This window comes from Odocoileus virginianus, chromosome 28, assembly GCF_023699985.2.
Source record: "Odocoileus virginianus isolate 20LAN1187 ecotype Illinois chromosome 28, Ovbor_1.2, whole genome shotgun sequence".
In the NCBI taxonomy this organism is placed as follows: Eukaryota; Metazoa; Chordata; class Mammalia; order Artiodactyla; family Cervidae; genus Odocoileus; species Odocoileus virginianus.
In genome coordinates this window covers 29,801,246-29,815,377 of record NC_069701.1, presented here as the reverse complement: position 1 = coordinate 29,815,377, position 14,132 = coordinate 29,801,246, and the positions used below count along the sequence as shown (strand labels likewise).

Sequence of the window (14,132 nt, the reverse complement as noted above, 5' to 3'; positions counted from 1 at the left end):
CAACAGAAACAATAATACAAACTCCCAAACTTTTGGAAGTATTCAGAAATGTCTTTAGGAAAATGTTTCCATATTATCTCCCTCTAATTATGTCTACTTTTCTTCAGCGCTGGCATTCACGATAAATAGAAAATTATCATATTCATTTTTCCCCTCTTTTGCGTAATTACTTCTCTACAACAACATCGTGTTCTATTATTCTTCATGGCGGGTCTATAGCATTTTGGGTAATTATGAGTTAAATTATCTTCTGTGGCCTCGCCAGAAAACTTCACAACCACTTAAAACATGCTGTATTTCTATTATGCAATGGAAACTTGGTTAATCGAGATCCCATAAATCTTCAGACCCACTGGAGATGTTTAATATTCAAAAGCAAGTTTTCAACATTGATCAGCACTCTTATGGAAGCCAGGTCAAGTCCTTCAGCATCTCTTTGATTTAAGCAAAATGTACCATCTCCAGGGAGGAGGAGGCCACAAGAGGTCAGGCAGACTTTGTAGGGTATGAGTCAGCCACAAGGTGAGCAAGAGGGCCTGTGCCTGCTGCTGCCACAGTCTTGATGGTTTAAACTAAAATATGAGCATAAAGATGGGGAGACGGGATTACAAAATGACTTGGATTTTAGGATCTAAAAACAGGTGACTTCTCATCTTTCCATCCTTCCACGCGAATCACTTGCTTCCCCTGGTTCTCGGAGAAATGCTCTGTCATTGGTGTCCTTGTCATCATTCACCTGCTGGCTCTGTCCTGTCTGCAGGGTCCCTGGAGATGCTGTTCGTCCTGTGAGAGGTCACAGATGTTCCCAGAGGGCGCAGCGTTCAGGGCAAGGTCAAAGCTAAGGGCACCGACGATCCTGGGGCAGCACACATGGCTAGGACCCTCTGCAGCCTGATTGCTGGCCCCAGGAGATAGAGCAGTCTTGCTGGGGTGCAGGTGAGAGGCATAAAGGGTCTGCTGGAGGCAACACAGCAACAGAGGGCCACAGCCCTCAACCCAGGGCAGACTTCCTAACCTTTGTTCAAACACAGGTCCCAGGAACACAGAAGAGCCTTTTGTTTTCTCTGCTTGAAGCTCATGGAAACGTTCTCTGTTCTCCCTACCTGGAAGAGGGTACTATAAAACTCAGAAGAAGGGGGGAAAGGCATTCTAGGAGTAAGCCATAAACTCTGACACTTAATAACCATGTGACCCAAGGCAAGTGCCTCAACCTTCTAAACCTCAGTCTCCTAGTCTCTACACTGGGGATTGTAGAGGAACAAAATTCGATATCCCAAAATGTTTCTGGCATGTGGATTATTTCAAGCTGAAAACAATCAAGGCCCAAGACTCAGGAAGAAACTCTGACCTTCCCAGTAACTGCCTTGAGAATTCCAGGAATAGAAGATCAGGAGAGATGTCTGCAAAGAATACAGCCAGGTGTGTGTGAGGGGGCAACTCCCAGAGATCAGAGCACACTCTGATGAACCAACAAACATTTATTTACCAATCAATCAGCTTTTTCATCTCCATGTGAACTGCCTTCCTCTACTTAAAAGTCCCACACCTCTACTTCCAACATCCTCCTTTGTGTTCAGCTGAGGATGGTGTTCAGGGTGAGGACTTTGGCCTTTTGGGCGAGTTATTTAGTTCCCCTGGGCTTCTTCCATGTATACATGTTATTAAACTTTTGTTTGACTTTCTCCTCTTTACCTGTCTGCTGTCTGTTTAATTCTTAGACCAGCCAGAAGACCCTAGAAGGGTACAAAAAAATGTCTCCTTCCTGGACAGGATCATACTATTCTGAAAATTACATGAAACATAAGTGACTGGCCTGGCACCTGACACCAGTCAATCAAAGATGACAGGGTCTATTTATTTAAGCCCCACCCCCGCAGGTTTTACCGGAGGGTCTGCATTGTGGTCCTGCACGGAAGGGGCACCAGGCTCAAACACCTCCCTTCTCTAACCTTCTCCACCGAGGCAAAGACACACAGATGGAGGCAGGGTGAGTGCTGAGCTGCAGAAACATCACAGCTTCAGTTTTCACGTCTTAAAAAGAGATGTGCCAGGTACAAGAAGTCCCAGGAAGGTGTTATGGCTGGAAGGTGAGAAGGGACTCAGCGGGAAGCCTCTCTCCCCAGGGCCCATTCCAAGCCACCTTCCTCCCCAACCCAACGTCAGCTAAAAAGCATCTTCCTGCAGGGGAAATGGTACACAAACGAACAAACCCAAAATAGTCTGGGGCATCTTGAGTGGATTGGAAAAAAAAGATCAAGAAAGGTTAACAGTTCCTAACTCAACAGGCAACGCCATTTCGGCCAGCCCTAAACAACCATGATGATGCTTCCCATTGATGATGATGTTCAAGTCCCCCTTTGGGAAGGATGGACAGGACCTCTTGTGCTGTGCATCTCATGGCTGGACCCCATCAGGTCTGGAGCACAGGCTTCCCAGTCCTGCTTGCCTCCACCCTCCCCCCACACCAGAGCCAGCTGCACAGTGAGCGTGGTAGGCAGGCCAAGGTCCCCTTCTAGAACAGCAGGACTAAACTGAACCCAAGGACCAAATTTACTTAGAAGCCAAAAAAAAATGAACAAGGGCTTAGATGGGAACGGCTGAGTTGTTTAGAGCAATCCAGAAACTCACAGAACACGTATGCTGACTGCCTTAAGATGAGCCCCCCATCCCCGGCACTGGCACCCCCACCAGTCAGAGATTAGACGGCCTCAATCCAGCCAGTCCCCCTCTTCCAGGCCTGCCAGATCGGGACATGTCAGCGTCCCCATCCGCCCCTCTCCCTCCCGGCTCTGCGTGTCTCCTCTGGTCCACAGAAGGCAGGTCTCCACGGGAACAGCCCTGCTCCCAAGTCTATCACCCTACTACAGCTGAGAAGACCCCCTCTGCTCTGCTCCCCTGCTCCTCGCCTTGTGCCAGGGATGGCGCAGCCTCGGGGGCCACTGGTGGACTCCATGCCCCCCCGGCAAGTGATCTCACCAGAATGCAAGTCCCCCAGGCCCCCAAAGGCTCTAACCAACCACCTGCCTGGTGCCATATTGTGAAGAGAACAGAACCCTTTCGCTGTGAGCACTTTATCGCTGCAGAGGCAACACTCCATCATGAGACTGAGCCCCGTTACAGTGGAGTAAAGCGTTCAGCCCAGACGTATCATTTTGGATCCTCAGTATCCAGGACGGTGTCTGTAGCCAACACCTAGGTCATGGCCTCGTGCCTCTAGGAACTCACAGTCCAACCACACCCACATGTAACTGACGAGTCCAGGGTGTGTATCCATCAGAACAAAGATCTGCAGCAGGCGTTATGGGGGCTCAGATGAGGGTGAGTCCTGACCGTGAGCAGAAAGCAGGGAGCTGGCTGGCACTGGGGAAGGACTGAGAATTCTAGGGCTCTGTGTGGGGGAAGGAGAGAGGAGAATTCTAGAGCTCCGTATGCGGCTGGGAGGGGGGAGAGAAATGAACCCTGAATCACAGACAGAGAATCACAGGTCATCACTGAGCTTTTGTTTGGCTCCTATAACAACCTGCACTTGTGTGTTGCTTTCTAATCAGCATAATAACACCATCTCTTTCATCTCCCCGATGCCATAGATGGGGCAGATACCATCCCCAAGGGTACATAAATGAATTCAAGTGCTCAAAATCATTTGGCAGGTGAGGGGAGGAGCAAGAATCAAGCCCAAATGGGTATGCAGGCCCTCAGGCCTGGTGTTCCTTCTCAGGCAATACGGCAGCCGTGAGTGGTGAGGTCCATGCACGCAGGTAGGGTTACGTGAGTGTGGGCAGGGGCACTGGAGACCAGCCTTGCTCAGATGCTCTGGGGCAGGAAAGGGCTCTGGGGCAGCAGTTTTCAATATAAGAAATACTAGAAGAGATCTTTAATATGCCCATGCCCAACTCCAGACATTTTGCTTTCATTGGTCTAGGATCCTGGCCATGGAACATCTAAAATGCATCTCCAGTAACTCCAGGGAAGCCCAGGTTAGCACTGCAGTTGGAGTGGCCCTGTATGGACTTGGACCTGGGTCCATGTCTGAATCCATCTTCTCAGGCCAAGAGCGAAGCCATTGACCCAATCGAAGTCTTTATTCAGTTTAGGTAACTGAAATGTTGAAATTCACGTGCTGTGGCCTTGTTTGGAATAACCGAGGGGCTCTTCTGAATGTTCTAATGTACACAAAAAGAAAAGCTGCTGATGGAGAGGGTGAAAGGCAGAGAAACACCCAGGAGAAGACAGGACGCCTCCCTGGGAGCCTGACTGTCTCGGTGACTTTGGCAAAATCCTGCTGCTCAGATTCCTCCTTGGCAGTGGGTTAACCTCCAAATACTGGGTTCCAAAGAGATTAGCTCAGAACTCCAAATGAAAATGCGAGGGTATTTTAGACGAGAGTTTCTAAGCATAATCCCAGATCAGCCAGCCTGGATCAGCAAAACTGATTATCCTGCCATGCTTAAAAAAAAAACCCTCCCCAGGTTGCTGGTGGGAACTTTTCCCACTTAGCAGAACAGTTACAGCAACAACCCCCACTTCCAGCCTACCGAAACCCCCTCAGAATGTTCACGGACACGGATGATGCGGTCCACTGCAAAACCGAAGCAAATTTAGAGAAGATTGAGGTCCAGGAAGAAAACACATCTGGGGAGCATTGCATCACTGAAATAGCCTAATAGACACCAGCTGACCACACCAAGCATCCCGGGCTCCCTTCCTGATGTGGGCAGTGATTCAGACACAGGACTTCTAGACACTTATCATATCTCATCTAATGCAGAGGCACAGAACATTTTTAACCCAACAGCAGATAATTGTAATGAAATGATTCTGGCCAAGAGGGCCCATTTGTAATAATGAATTCAAATCAGATTCATTGCAGCTATAATTCAGACACTGTGAATACCACCTTCATTTTCCATATCATCTCTCTTCCAAGAAGGCAAAATAACTCCATAGTCACATAATTATTTTTACTTTTCAAGTAGCCCTGTGAAGTAGTTATGAGGAAGATAATATTGCCTCTTCTACATTAAATGAGTTCCTTCCACGTTCAATCAAAGACCTGGCATCACAAAACATGCCTCCCAGGAAGGAGATCACCCGTCTCTAAGCCGAGCAGCGTCTCACTGGAAATTTCAAAGGAGGACCGAGCTTTCTCCTTCCCTTGGCTTCTCCTGGTCGGTCTTCGACCTCCTATGTGACTTCATTCAAGATTGAGAAACAGGCTTGGATTACTTTGATCCGAGGCAGCCACATATGAACAGACTTTCTGTGGCTATAACTAGTGGACCTAGGAATCATTCAGTGTTTTCAATGCCTTCTGAACATCTGATGCATTCAGAACACTAAATTTCCAAATACAGAATTCCCAATGGTACACCTTTTAGGAGATTAGAGAGTGACCGTGGTTAAGAATTACAATTTTTTAGTAGTAAAAAAACCAACAAGATGACACATCTATCTGGGGTTGAGGCCATGGACTTCCAGAGACGGAAAACAGGATGCCCACCCCCTCAGAGTCCTGACAAACAAGGTTTTCATTGAGACCAGCACACAGCTGCCAAGCCAAGAAACCAAAGGAGCACGGAGAACAGAAGGGGAGAGGTTGAGACCCCCAGAAATCTGTGAGAGTTACTGATGTTATTTTAGGAAACACTGCGATGGTGGTGAAATTAGAACCTTAAAAAGTAAGGGAATAGTAAGAATTCAGTGATGAAAGACAAGAATGGATAACACGCAAAAGCATCTGCAATGGAGACATTTGACAGAAATGAAAGAAAATGTAATAAAAGTGGAAAACATGAGTGGTAAAAGAAAGAGAATACAGAAAGATTAAAATGGGGACAATGCACTGAATTTCTCTATTTCAGGGCAACATATACAGAAGTCAAGAGGCAAAATCAACGTAAGATGGGCTTACTTTAAAAAAATAATAAATAAAGCATGCCGTCAGGTAACAGATAACAGTTATATTCAAATATGTAAGGTTTCTCTTTTTTTCTCCACAAAGCACAAAAAGCAACCATTCAGCTTTTCCCTTTTTTATTCCCATTCCCATTACGAAGCCCAGCTGCTAAACATTAGAATTGAAGATCATGAAAACAGGCCAGCAGCTAATAAAAAGGCAGATCAAAGCTGGCCCTCTGCTGGTGGATCTCGGTGTTACTGCAGCCCAGAAAGCTTTAACTTTCAGGGGCAACAAGAGGCCAGAGGATTTTGGAAAGTTCAGCACTGAGACCTTATCCTGTGCTAAGTCTCCCTGTCCCTGGTAAGAGGGTATGAGTTTGGAGGATGGAGAGAGAGGCACACAGCATTGGCATCCCTTAACACCCACCACCATTTCCCCACGTCGCCTGGAGTAACACGCACCGTAGCCTGGCTGTTACTCCTCTCTCTGAGCAGACTGACCCTCTGCGCATGTGCCTTACAGGGCGTGGACCAGCCCCTCACCCCGGGATTTCTCTGATGCAAGGAAGTATGCACATTATACTCCCTCTACTCCGGGGCAGGCCAGAGGGGTTCCCTCCTGCTGGAGGTCTAGAAAGGAGGTCTGTCTCCATCCTGTTTTTTCTCCCTCCTTCTGGGACCCCATGCACCGGCAGACAGGGTTCTAGGACCTGTCCTTGGGCTCAAAAGAAAACACAGTGAGACCACCCAGATGGCAAGCATCAACCTTCACGCCTGGGCTTAGGAAGGAAGAGCAGTGGCCGCATGAGGCCTTCCTTTCCTTCCCCAGGGAGAGGCTCGTCTGGGCTGAGAGGGTGCAATCAAGGAAGTCGAGGGCCGAGCCCCACCCTCACGCGTTCCTTGGAGCTGCCAGGCTTCTGGCTGCAGAATCTGGGGCACGATGTTTTATTTCCACCTTAACCATCAAAGTCACAGGCAGGGCAAATGCATTCACCCCGTGCACACTGTGAGCAGAGTTAAGCTGGGACGTCCCTGAATCTGTCTCCGAGGACCAGAACTGCCTCATTAAAGGGATAAAAGATGATATCTGCTGAGCTGGTGGAAAGTGGTGGCTGCATTTTTATTAAAGTCTCTGCTGCAGCAGGCCGGGTCCCTAAAGGTTCATATTCCAAGAATCTCCACCCCTCTGCCTGGAGCCGTAAGTGCTTCTCTGTAACTCATTAAGGTAAAACAAAAAGCTTTCCTATTGTGCTTTTCACACAGGAGTGTTGTCGTTGCATAAAAGAGACATGTTTCCTCTCCCTGGGCCGAGCCTGCAAAGATAAAACTGCCCTCCTAATTTACAATCCGGGCCCCAGGAGCAGCACACGGGGTTGGCATGGATGGCTGCAGACTCATAAAGGGCCCGGGCCCAGCAGCTGGCAATTCCAGAGCCGGAAATTTCAGGTATCCCGCTGATAGAGGCCAACCAGCCATCTCTGGACCACCGTGCCTCACCACATACCTTCCCGACTGTGAGACAGCCCCCAGGGCACCAGTGGTCCCAGGCTCAGCCCGCAGGATTTCAATGCCAGGGCTCGCATCGCTGTGCCAAGTCTAACCACTGCCTCATGGATACATGCAGTCCCAAGCCTGGACCTCAGGACTCGCTCCGAAAACCCGGGGCCAGAGAAGCGAATGACCAAGCGGTCCAGGAGAACGGGTCCCAGCTGCCACAGAATGCCAAGTGGGCACCTCTTGGGCCTTCAAAAGCCCTCTCCCACGCTCGGCCCCCACGCAGGTCTCCGGTCCTCTCGCCCACCAGCTCCCACCGAAACCCATCCGAGGGGCTCAGTCCCCCGGCGAAGTACAGCTCCCTACCTCAGGGTGGCGCTCTCCCCCTGCCGGACCGTCACGTTGTCCATCGCCTTGGGGAAGGTGGCATCTCCGCTGCGCACGGGCACTCCTGTGGGTACAAGGAACAGCAGCCTGAGAGACACGACCACGAGGCACTTCCAGGGCAGGAACAGGGACCCACAGACCCCCATCCTCGACAGCCACAACTTCCCAGAACTCCGGCGGCGGCTCGGTCCTGGTACCCGCCCCGCACGCCGGCGGGTCTCGGGCAGCCGCGCGGGGAGGGAGGCAGGGGCTGGAACCAGCCAGAAGCGGAGAAGGGGGTAAGGAGAAGCGGAGTCCAGGCTCTCCGGAGTCTACTGATTCTTCCTCGGATCCTGCCTCAGCTTTCCAGCCTGGCACAACCAGATGCCCCCTCCTGCATCCAAAAAAGCGCTTTCTCGACGCTCCCCTGGGGAGGAGGGAGGCGGCCGGGAAGGGAGAGGAAGGAGGAAGGTGCGGGGATGAAGGTCACGGTTGCTCTTTCTCTGCCTCTCTTCGAGATGCTACTTTAACATTCAGTTGGGCACGTCCTGCCGAGGTCTGGCATCAAAAGTTTATAACCCAAAGAAGCCAGGCAAGTGTCTCTGACATAAAGGAGATGTCATAAAAAGCTGCCGCTTCAAGGAGAGGAGAGAATGTTTTATTAGATCACACATATGTACAGATGTATTTAGAAACCAGCCCGAGTCTCCGATCTGGAACGCCAAGGCGGTAAAAAGTTCCACCGCGGGGACCCGCAGCCGCGGCCAAGTCCGACGATCCTCCGGAGCGGTGGGTGCCTGGCGTCCTCGCCGCAGCCCGGGTGGCGACTGGCGGCCGGCCCGGCCCGCGGAGCGCCCGCGGCGCAGGCTCGGGGCGCACGGGGAGCGGGCGGACGGCGCGCCCGCCTCTCCGGGGACGCGGCGCGGGGCGCGGGGACGCGCGGACGCCACGCTCAGCGGCCGCCCCCGGCCTCCGCGCTGCCGGCCTCCCGGGAGCAGACCCGACGCGCGCGGGCCCAGACCGCCGGGGTTGTCATGGCAGCAGCTCCATCACTGACCGCCGCTCTCCGCGGTGCCCGCGCCGAGCAAGCGGGCTGACCGCGCGCATCCCGGCGGGCGCTGGGCGCGGGATCCCACCTTAACCCCCGCCGCGCCGCCCACTCGCTCCAGGAGCCGCGCGGGCCGGGCGGCCACCTCCCTGGCTCCTCTCTCCCGCGACACCGCGGCTGCCCGGGAACGCTGCGCCCCTTTCGGCGGCTTCCCTACGTGCTGGCGGGAGGGAAAGGCGGGAGAGGGAGCTCGGGGACCGCAGCAAATTGGAAACTGACTCGCACCTTCCCTCCCCGGATGCCGGATGCCAAGGCAGAAGTTGCCAAACCCCGCCCTGAAGAGCTCAACTAGGTTTCCCGCGCCAGAATGCCGACTCAATGCGCGCGGTGCGAGGCGTCCGCCGCTCTGCCGTCCCCACTCCACGTGGCCGAGCTACAGTCCCATCCCAGACAGCTTTCCTGGGCTCTGGCGAGATGGCGGAGCGCTTTCTTTTCCGGTGACCCATCTTGGAAACACTCCTGGCCCTAGACTTGCTCTCTCTCTGTCTCTCTCTCCAAATGGCAAATCTGAATGTCTCTCTAGCGCATCACGTGCAAAATCGTCTCCATCCTACTCCACATTACTACCCAAGGATCTCATTGTAAGCATACAAGAGCTGAGAAAAACACAGAGAGATCCTAAAAAGTATTGACTGACTTTTACAAAATCCGTCTGTTGCTTTATGCTCACAACATGAAGTGGCGCTGTCATGCATCTGGAGAGGAACTGGTGGTTAGGGCATTCTTAGAACCCAGTCTGTCAGTTTGGAGTGCCAACGCATGTCTTCTGGTCAAAAACTGAAGGCTTTCCTTGGGCCTGTTGAGAGGATTTCTTTCTGCTCCCCTGGCAAAAGCCACACCTTATTGTGTGGCTCCTGCCCTTGTATCATAATCATAATTGAACAGTTGCTAGGTGCATTTTGCTTTACTGTATTGGTACTCAAATCCTTTTGCAATATTAGCCTGGGCTCTGAACAACTGTTCCAATGAAATGTAATTCAGAAATAAGCTGTAAACTCTTGCCATGGATTGTATTCATTGCTGAAGGGCACAAAAGCATGCTACCTGCTCTCAGTTATAAAGGACTGGACACAGATACTATAATACAATATACCATGGGCTTCCCTGGTGGCTCAGTGGTAAAGAATCCACCTGCCAATGCAGGAGACATGGGTTCAATCCCTGGGTCAGGAAGATCCCTTGGAAAAGGGAATGGCTACCCACTCCAGTATTCTTGCCTAGAGAATCTCATGGACAGAGGAGCCTGATGGGCTACAGTCCATGGGGTCCTGAAGAGTCGGACACGACTTAGCGACTAAACAACTATATACTATACTATGATAAATAGACAATATAAATAAATGCTGTCCATCCTACACCCCCTGTAAAAAGGTAACTACACATATCCCAGGTCTAAAGTTTTTAATTAGAGCATGGGACCTCAGGAAGAAAGAATGCTTGTCTCTAGTTATGCCACATGTGTATGTTTTAGTACAGTGAAAGTACCTGGAGTTCCTTCCCAGAAAGCAGGCATTAACAATGCAGATGAGCAGTATGCTTCCCAGTGAACTCCCTGCCAGGAGGGGTAATATATGCTAGGAGGTGAGGCAAGGCCTCGGAGAGCAGCCTAACAACTTATTCCAGGATCATCCACCAGTTTTAATGACACGCATCTTTCCTTAAGACCTGAGTGTAGCTGGGTTTTCTGTATACACATTGCACATAACCCTCTAAACTCGGAGATGTTCTTGTCCACTGTCAATGTCCTGGAAGGACTTCAATTGTGCAAAGGGGAGAATTGGGGCTGGGCTTACAATTTTCTTCAGTGACAGAATTTGTCTCTTGAACACCGAGGGTGTGAGCCGTGGGGATGGGTCAGGCTGCCACTCAAGCCACGCAGAGCCGTCCACTTGGCTGCGGGCACCACGGATGACACGGCCGACTCACACCCCTGCTGGTTCTAGTGCTTCTCAGGAGGTGCAGCTGGGCTGCTCCCAAAGGCTGGATCAGCCCGTGTAGGACTGCTTGAGATGAAAGGAGTTGTTGGAGGAGAAAAGAAAGCAGAAAAGAACATGAGATTCCAGGTGCGAGGAGAACAGGTGGGGCAAGAAGAGAGGCAGAGATAAGATGAAGCGAGACAGTATATATTCATAACACATGAAAATCCTGCCCTTGGGGAAATGGTCAACTTTTTTTATGTTTTGCAGGGCTGACTGCCCCCAGCTCTAGCTATCTGGAGTCCTAGAGAATGGGGCCGTCATCTTTCTCTTCTGTGAGTCGGTTTTCTAGCTAGTTCAGTATTTGTGGGTGAATAAGTGGATTGAGCTTAAGAGCCAGTGAATCAGAGAAATAACAGAAGGGGGTTGATTTTTGTGTGAATCTACGCCTGTCTACAGTTTAGTGGGGGCAATTCATTCATCTGTAAGGCATTGCTAGTGACCAGTATATCCTTTGAGATATTAGAAGGCCAACCCAGACTGAGATGGGAAAGGGAAAAGGTGGTGAGCTCCTTTATAGTTTATATCAGCAGATTTCTATGAAATGCTTGACTTGACACTGTGGTAGGGAGACCCAAGCAGCTATGCCTTGCTTGGATATATGATGACATACATAAAGACACATAAAGTGAAGATGGATTAGAGAACTCGGCCTATTGGTTCTGCAGTTGGACCATCCATTCAGACACTGATTCCTCGACCCTTCTGCTGTGTGACTGGTATGCCTGTCTCACTTGTTTCATAGGATTTGGGGGTATTGTGAAATATTCCCAAGATTAGGTTGGAAGATAGGTCAGTTACGATAGCAGACATGGAAAACATTGCCTTGAAAGAAGGGAGTGTATCCCTTGGTGTTCCCCAGAGGAGGAGGCATGCCACGCCACGCAGGGTCACTTGGGGAAGCACCAGGAAGCAGAAGGAACAAGGAGAAGGTCAGGTCCAGAGGTTTTATGGTGGTTTCCAGGTGATGGAATGGACAAGGCAGGGTGGGTGAGCTTGATCAAATACAGGGTTGGATCATTGAATAATTGTGACAGCCTCAGACTCTCCCCGTATCCTCCAGTTGTCCAGTACCTGGCCCTGGGGTGACTCAGGGCAGGGGAAGCACTGGCTTGGTGACAGTTGGGTAGAGAAGGTGCTTAGGGTTGTGGGCTCTTAATGGGTTGGTTTCATATGAATGGTAGGTTGAAGGCTAGTCATTTGCTATCTCTGGAAACAGCTAGCCCTGAAGAGTCCAGAATTAGAAAGCCTCCAAGATGTCAAAGCATCATAAAATACAGAATTAAAAAAAATAACTCAAAACATGATTAATACAGGGTGACAACTAATGAGACACTTGCCAAAGGACTTGGCACCATGGAAGCACTTAGTAATCATAAATTATCATTATATAGCAAAATTCCCACTTTCCTGTGATGACAACTTGGGGCATGTAAAAAAAAAAATACAAATGAGAGGATTTAATTGCCCCATGGGCCAACCTAAGCTTTGATTCAGGTCTTACAGACATCGAGATATTTAGGGTGACTAGTATTAGAAAATACAAGTTGGACCCAGTGAAGTTTAATAGCTTCAGAGGACTTAAAGCAGGGAGGTGACATGATCTGATGAACTTTAAGATATCACTTTGTCATGAAGAGAAGGGGCTTCAAGAACACGAAGTGGACTCAGGGGTAGAAGAGGGAAGACATGATGTTGGTGACCATGGTGACCACGGTGATGGAGAAACAGGGAACGATGAGGAGGGTGCTGTGGAAGCACTGTGGCCAAGGCTTCCTGAGAGTCTAGATGTTGAGACTGAGAAAATAAAACGGTGGGGGTTGAGTTTGAAGTGGCACAATATCTGGTGATGGGGATGAATCCAGAAGAAATAGGTTTAGGGAGGCAGAAGTTGAAAGAGTGGGTAAAATGCTGTATGAGACAGTCGGATGGAGCCGTGGGCTGGCGGCAGGAGGAAAGAGGCTGAAGTCACATCAGAGCCCGAGGACACTGGTGTCCCAGTTAGGCTCCCTGTTGCAGGGGAAAAGGGAATAAAAGTCTCTCTCCATCTGCTCTGTGTGGGTGGGGTCAGGGGAGTATGTGATCCGTGGAACCCTCACCCCAAATCTAGAGGCCCCTCTGCCTTTGTTAGTAAATTAGAAATAAATCCCATCAGTTTAAACTTCAGAACCTACGCTGTTCTAAAGTTTAGTGAGTCCACTGTTTTCACATTATCTCAATGTATTTCCTCTGCTCGCTCACGTTTCAGCTTTTGACTAGATTCTAAGATTTTTAGGGTGTGTGACTGTGAATTATATCAGTTTGGTTTTAAGAAAATTCTGCTTACTTACCGTTTAATGAACCTGATGGGGAATCAGGGGCAGGTTTAAGTCTTGTTTCTTCTGTAACTTATCAGCTGTGATGTAGGTCAATCAAAAGCCTTTGTTTTACTGGGTGGTAGGTCAGAACATAGAGACTAGAGTCCACCTGAATCCAACCTCTGAAATCTACTTCTGGGTGATTTTACATAATACCCCCCTTAACTGTGATCACCCTCAGTTTCCCTACCTGTAAGCACAGGCAATGATAGTCATGACTGTGTACGGTATTTGTGAGTGTTAGATGAAATACTGAATATAAAGCAGTCGGTGCCCTGCCTTGCCATCAGTAAGCATCCATCAATATTCATCCTCATTATCTATAGAAAGAGACGTAATTCCCCGTCATCATTTTTTTTTTTTCTCTGAAGTGGCTCTGGGGGAAGATACGCTGTACAGGGCAGGACAGACAAATCTCCAAGTTGTTCAGAGGTTGCGTGTGTGTGATGTGGGAAACTGAACAGGTCTCTCTCTAATTTTAAAGAGCCGATTTTAGAACTAGAAGTCACCTAAGGATCAAAGTAGTTATTACTATGATTTCCTTGTACCATGGAGAGGCTGCCTAGCTGAGGATAGCTATGGGGAATTCTGCATCCAGCAGAAATATCTGAATTTATCTAATGAAATTTGTATCCAGTTGTAAAAGCAATTTCAAACTGTGTGTTATTCATAAATAAGGAAAACTTACAGCTTGTGTTTATCTGAGAGACGATTGTACCCAGCTGCTCTGTGTGTGCCTTAGGAAGAAAGAAAGAAAGAAGCTAGAGCATGATGCGTATTTATATTCCAGAAACCGACCTAAATCAGGAGGACCCAATGGAGCAGGACGATTGAGGAGGCGTGGAGGCTGAGCCAGAGGACATTGGCTGTCTCAGACCCTCAGGACACACAGGTATCATAAACTAGAGATATTCACTAGTAAACAGAGAGGTC

The 14,132-nt window shown here is 49.6% G+C and overlaps 1 protein-coding gene across 5 annotated transcripts in view; it reads right to left on the bottom strand.

Moving 5' to 3' along the window:
- The window catches only part of OPCML (opioid binding protein/cell adhesion molecule like), a 1,017,619-nt gene that overhangs the window by 489,494 nt on the left and 513,993 nt on the right, over positions 1–14,132 (bottom strand). Inside the window, exon 2 of one of the 5 annotated variants that reach the window (XM_070457403.1) lies at positions 7,759–7,843. In XM_070457403.1, coding sequence (XP_070313504.1) covers positions 7,759–7,843 — 85 coding nt within the window. Of the gene's footprint in view, positions 1–7,758; positions 9,786–14,132 lie in introns of those variants that run through there. The other 4 variants (XM_070457402.1, XM_070457401.1, XM_020878162.2 and 1 more) reach the window with 4 other exon arrangements.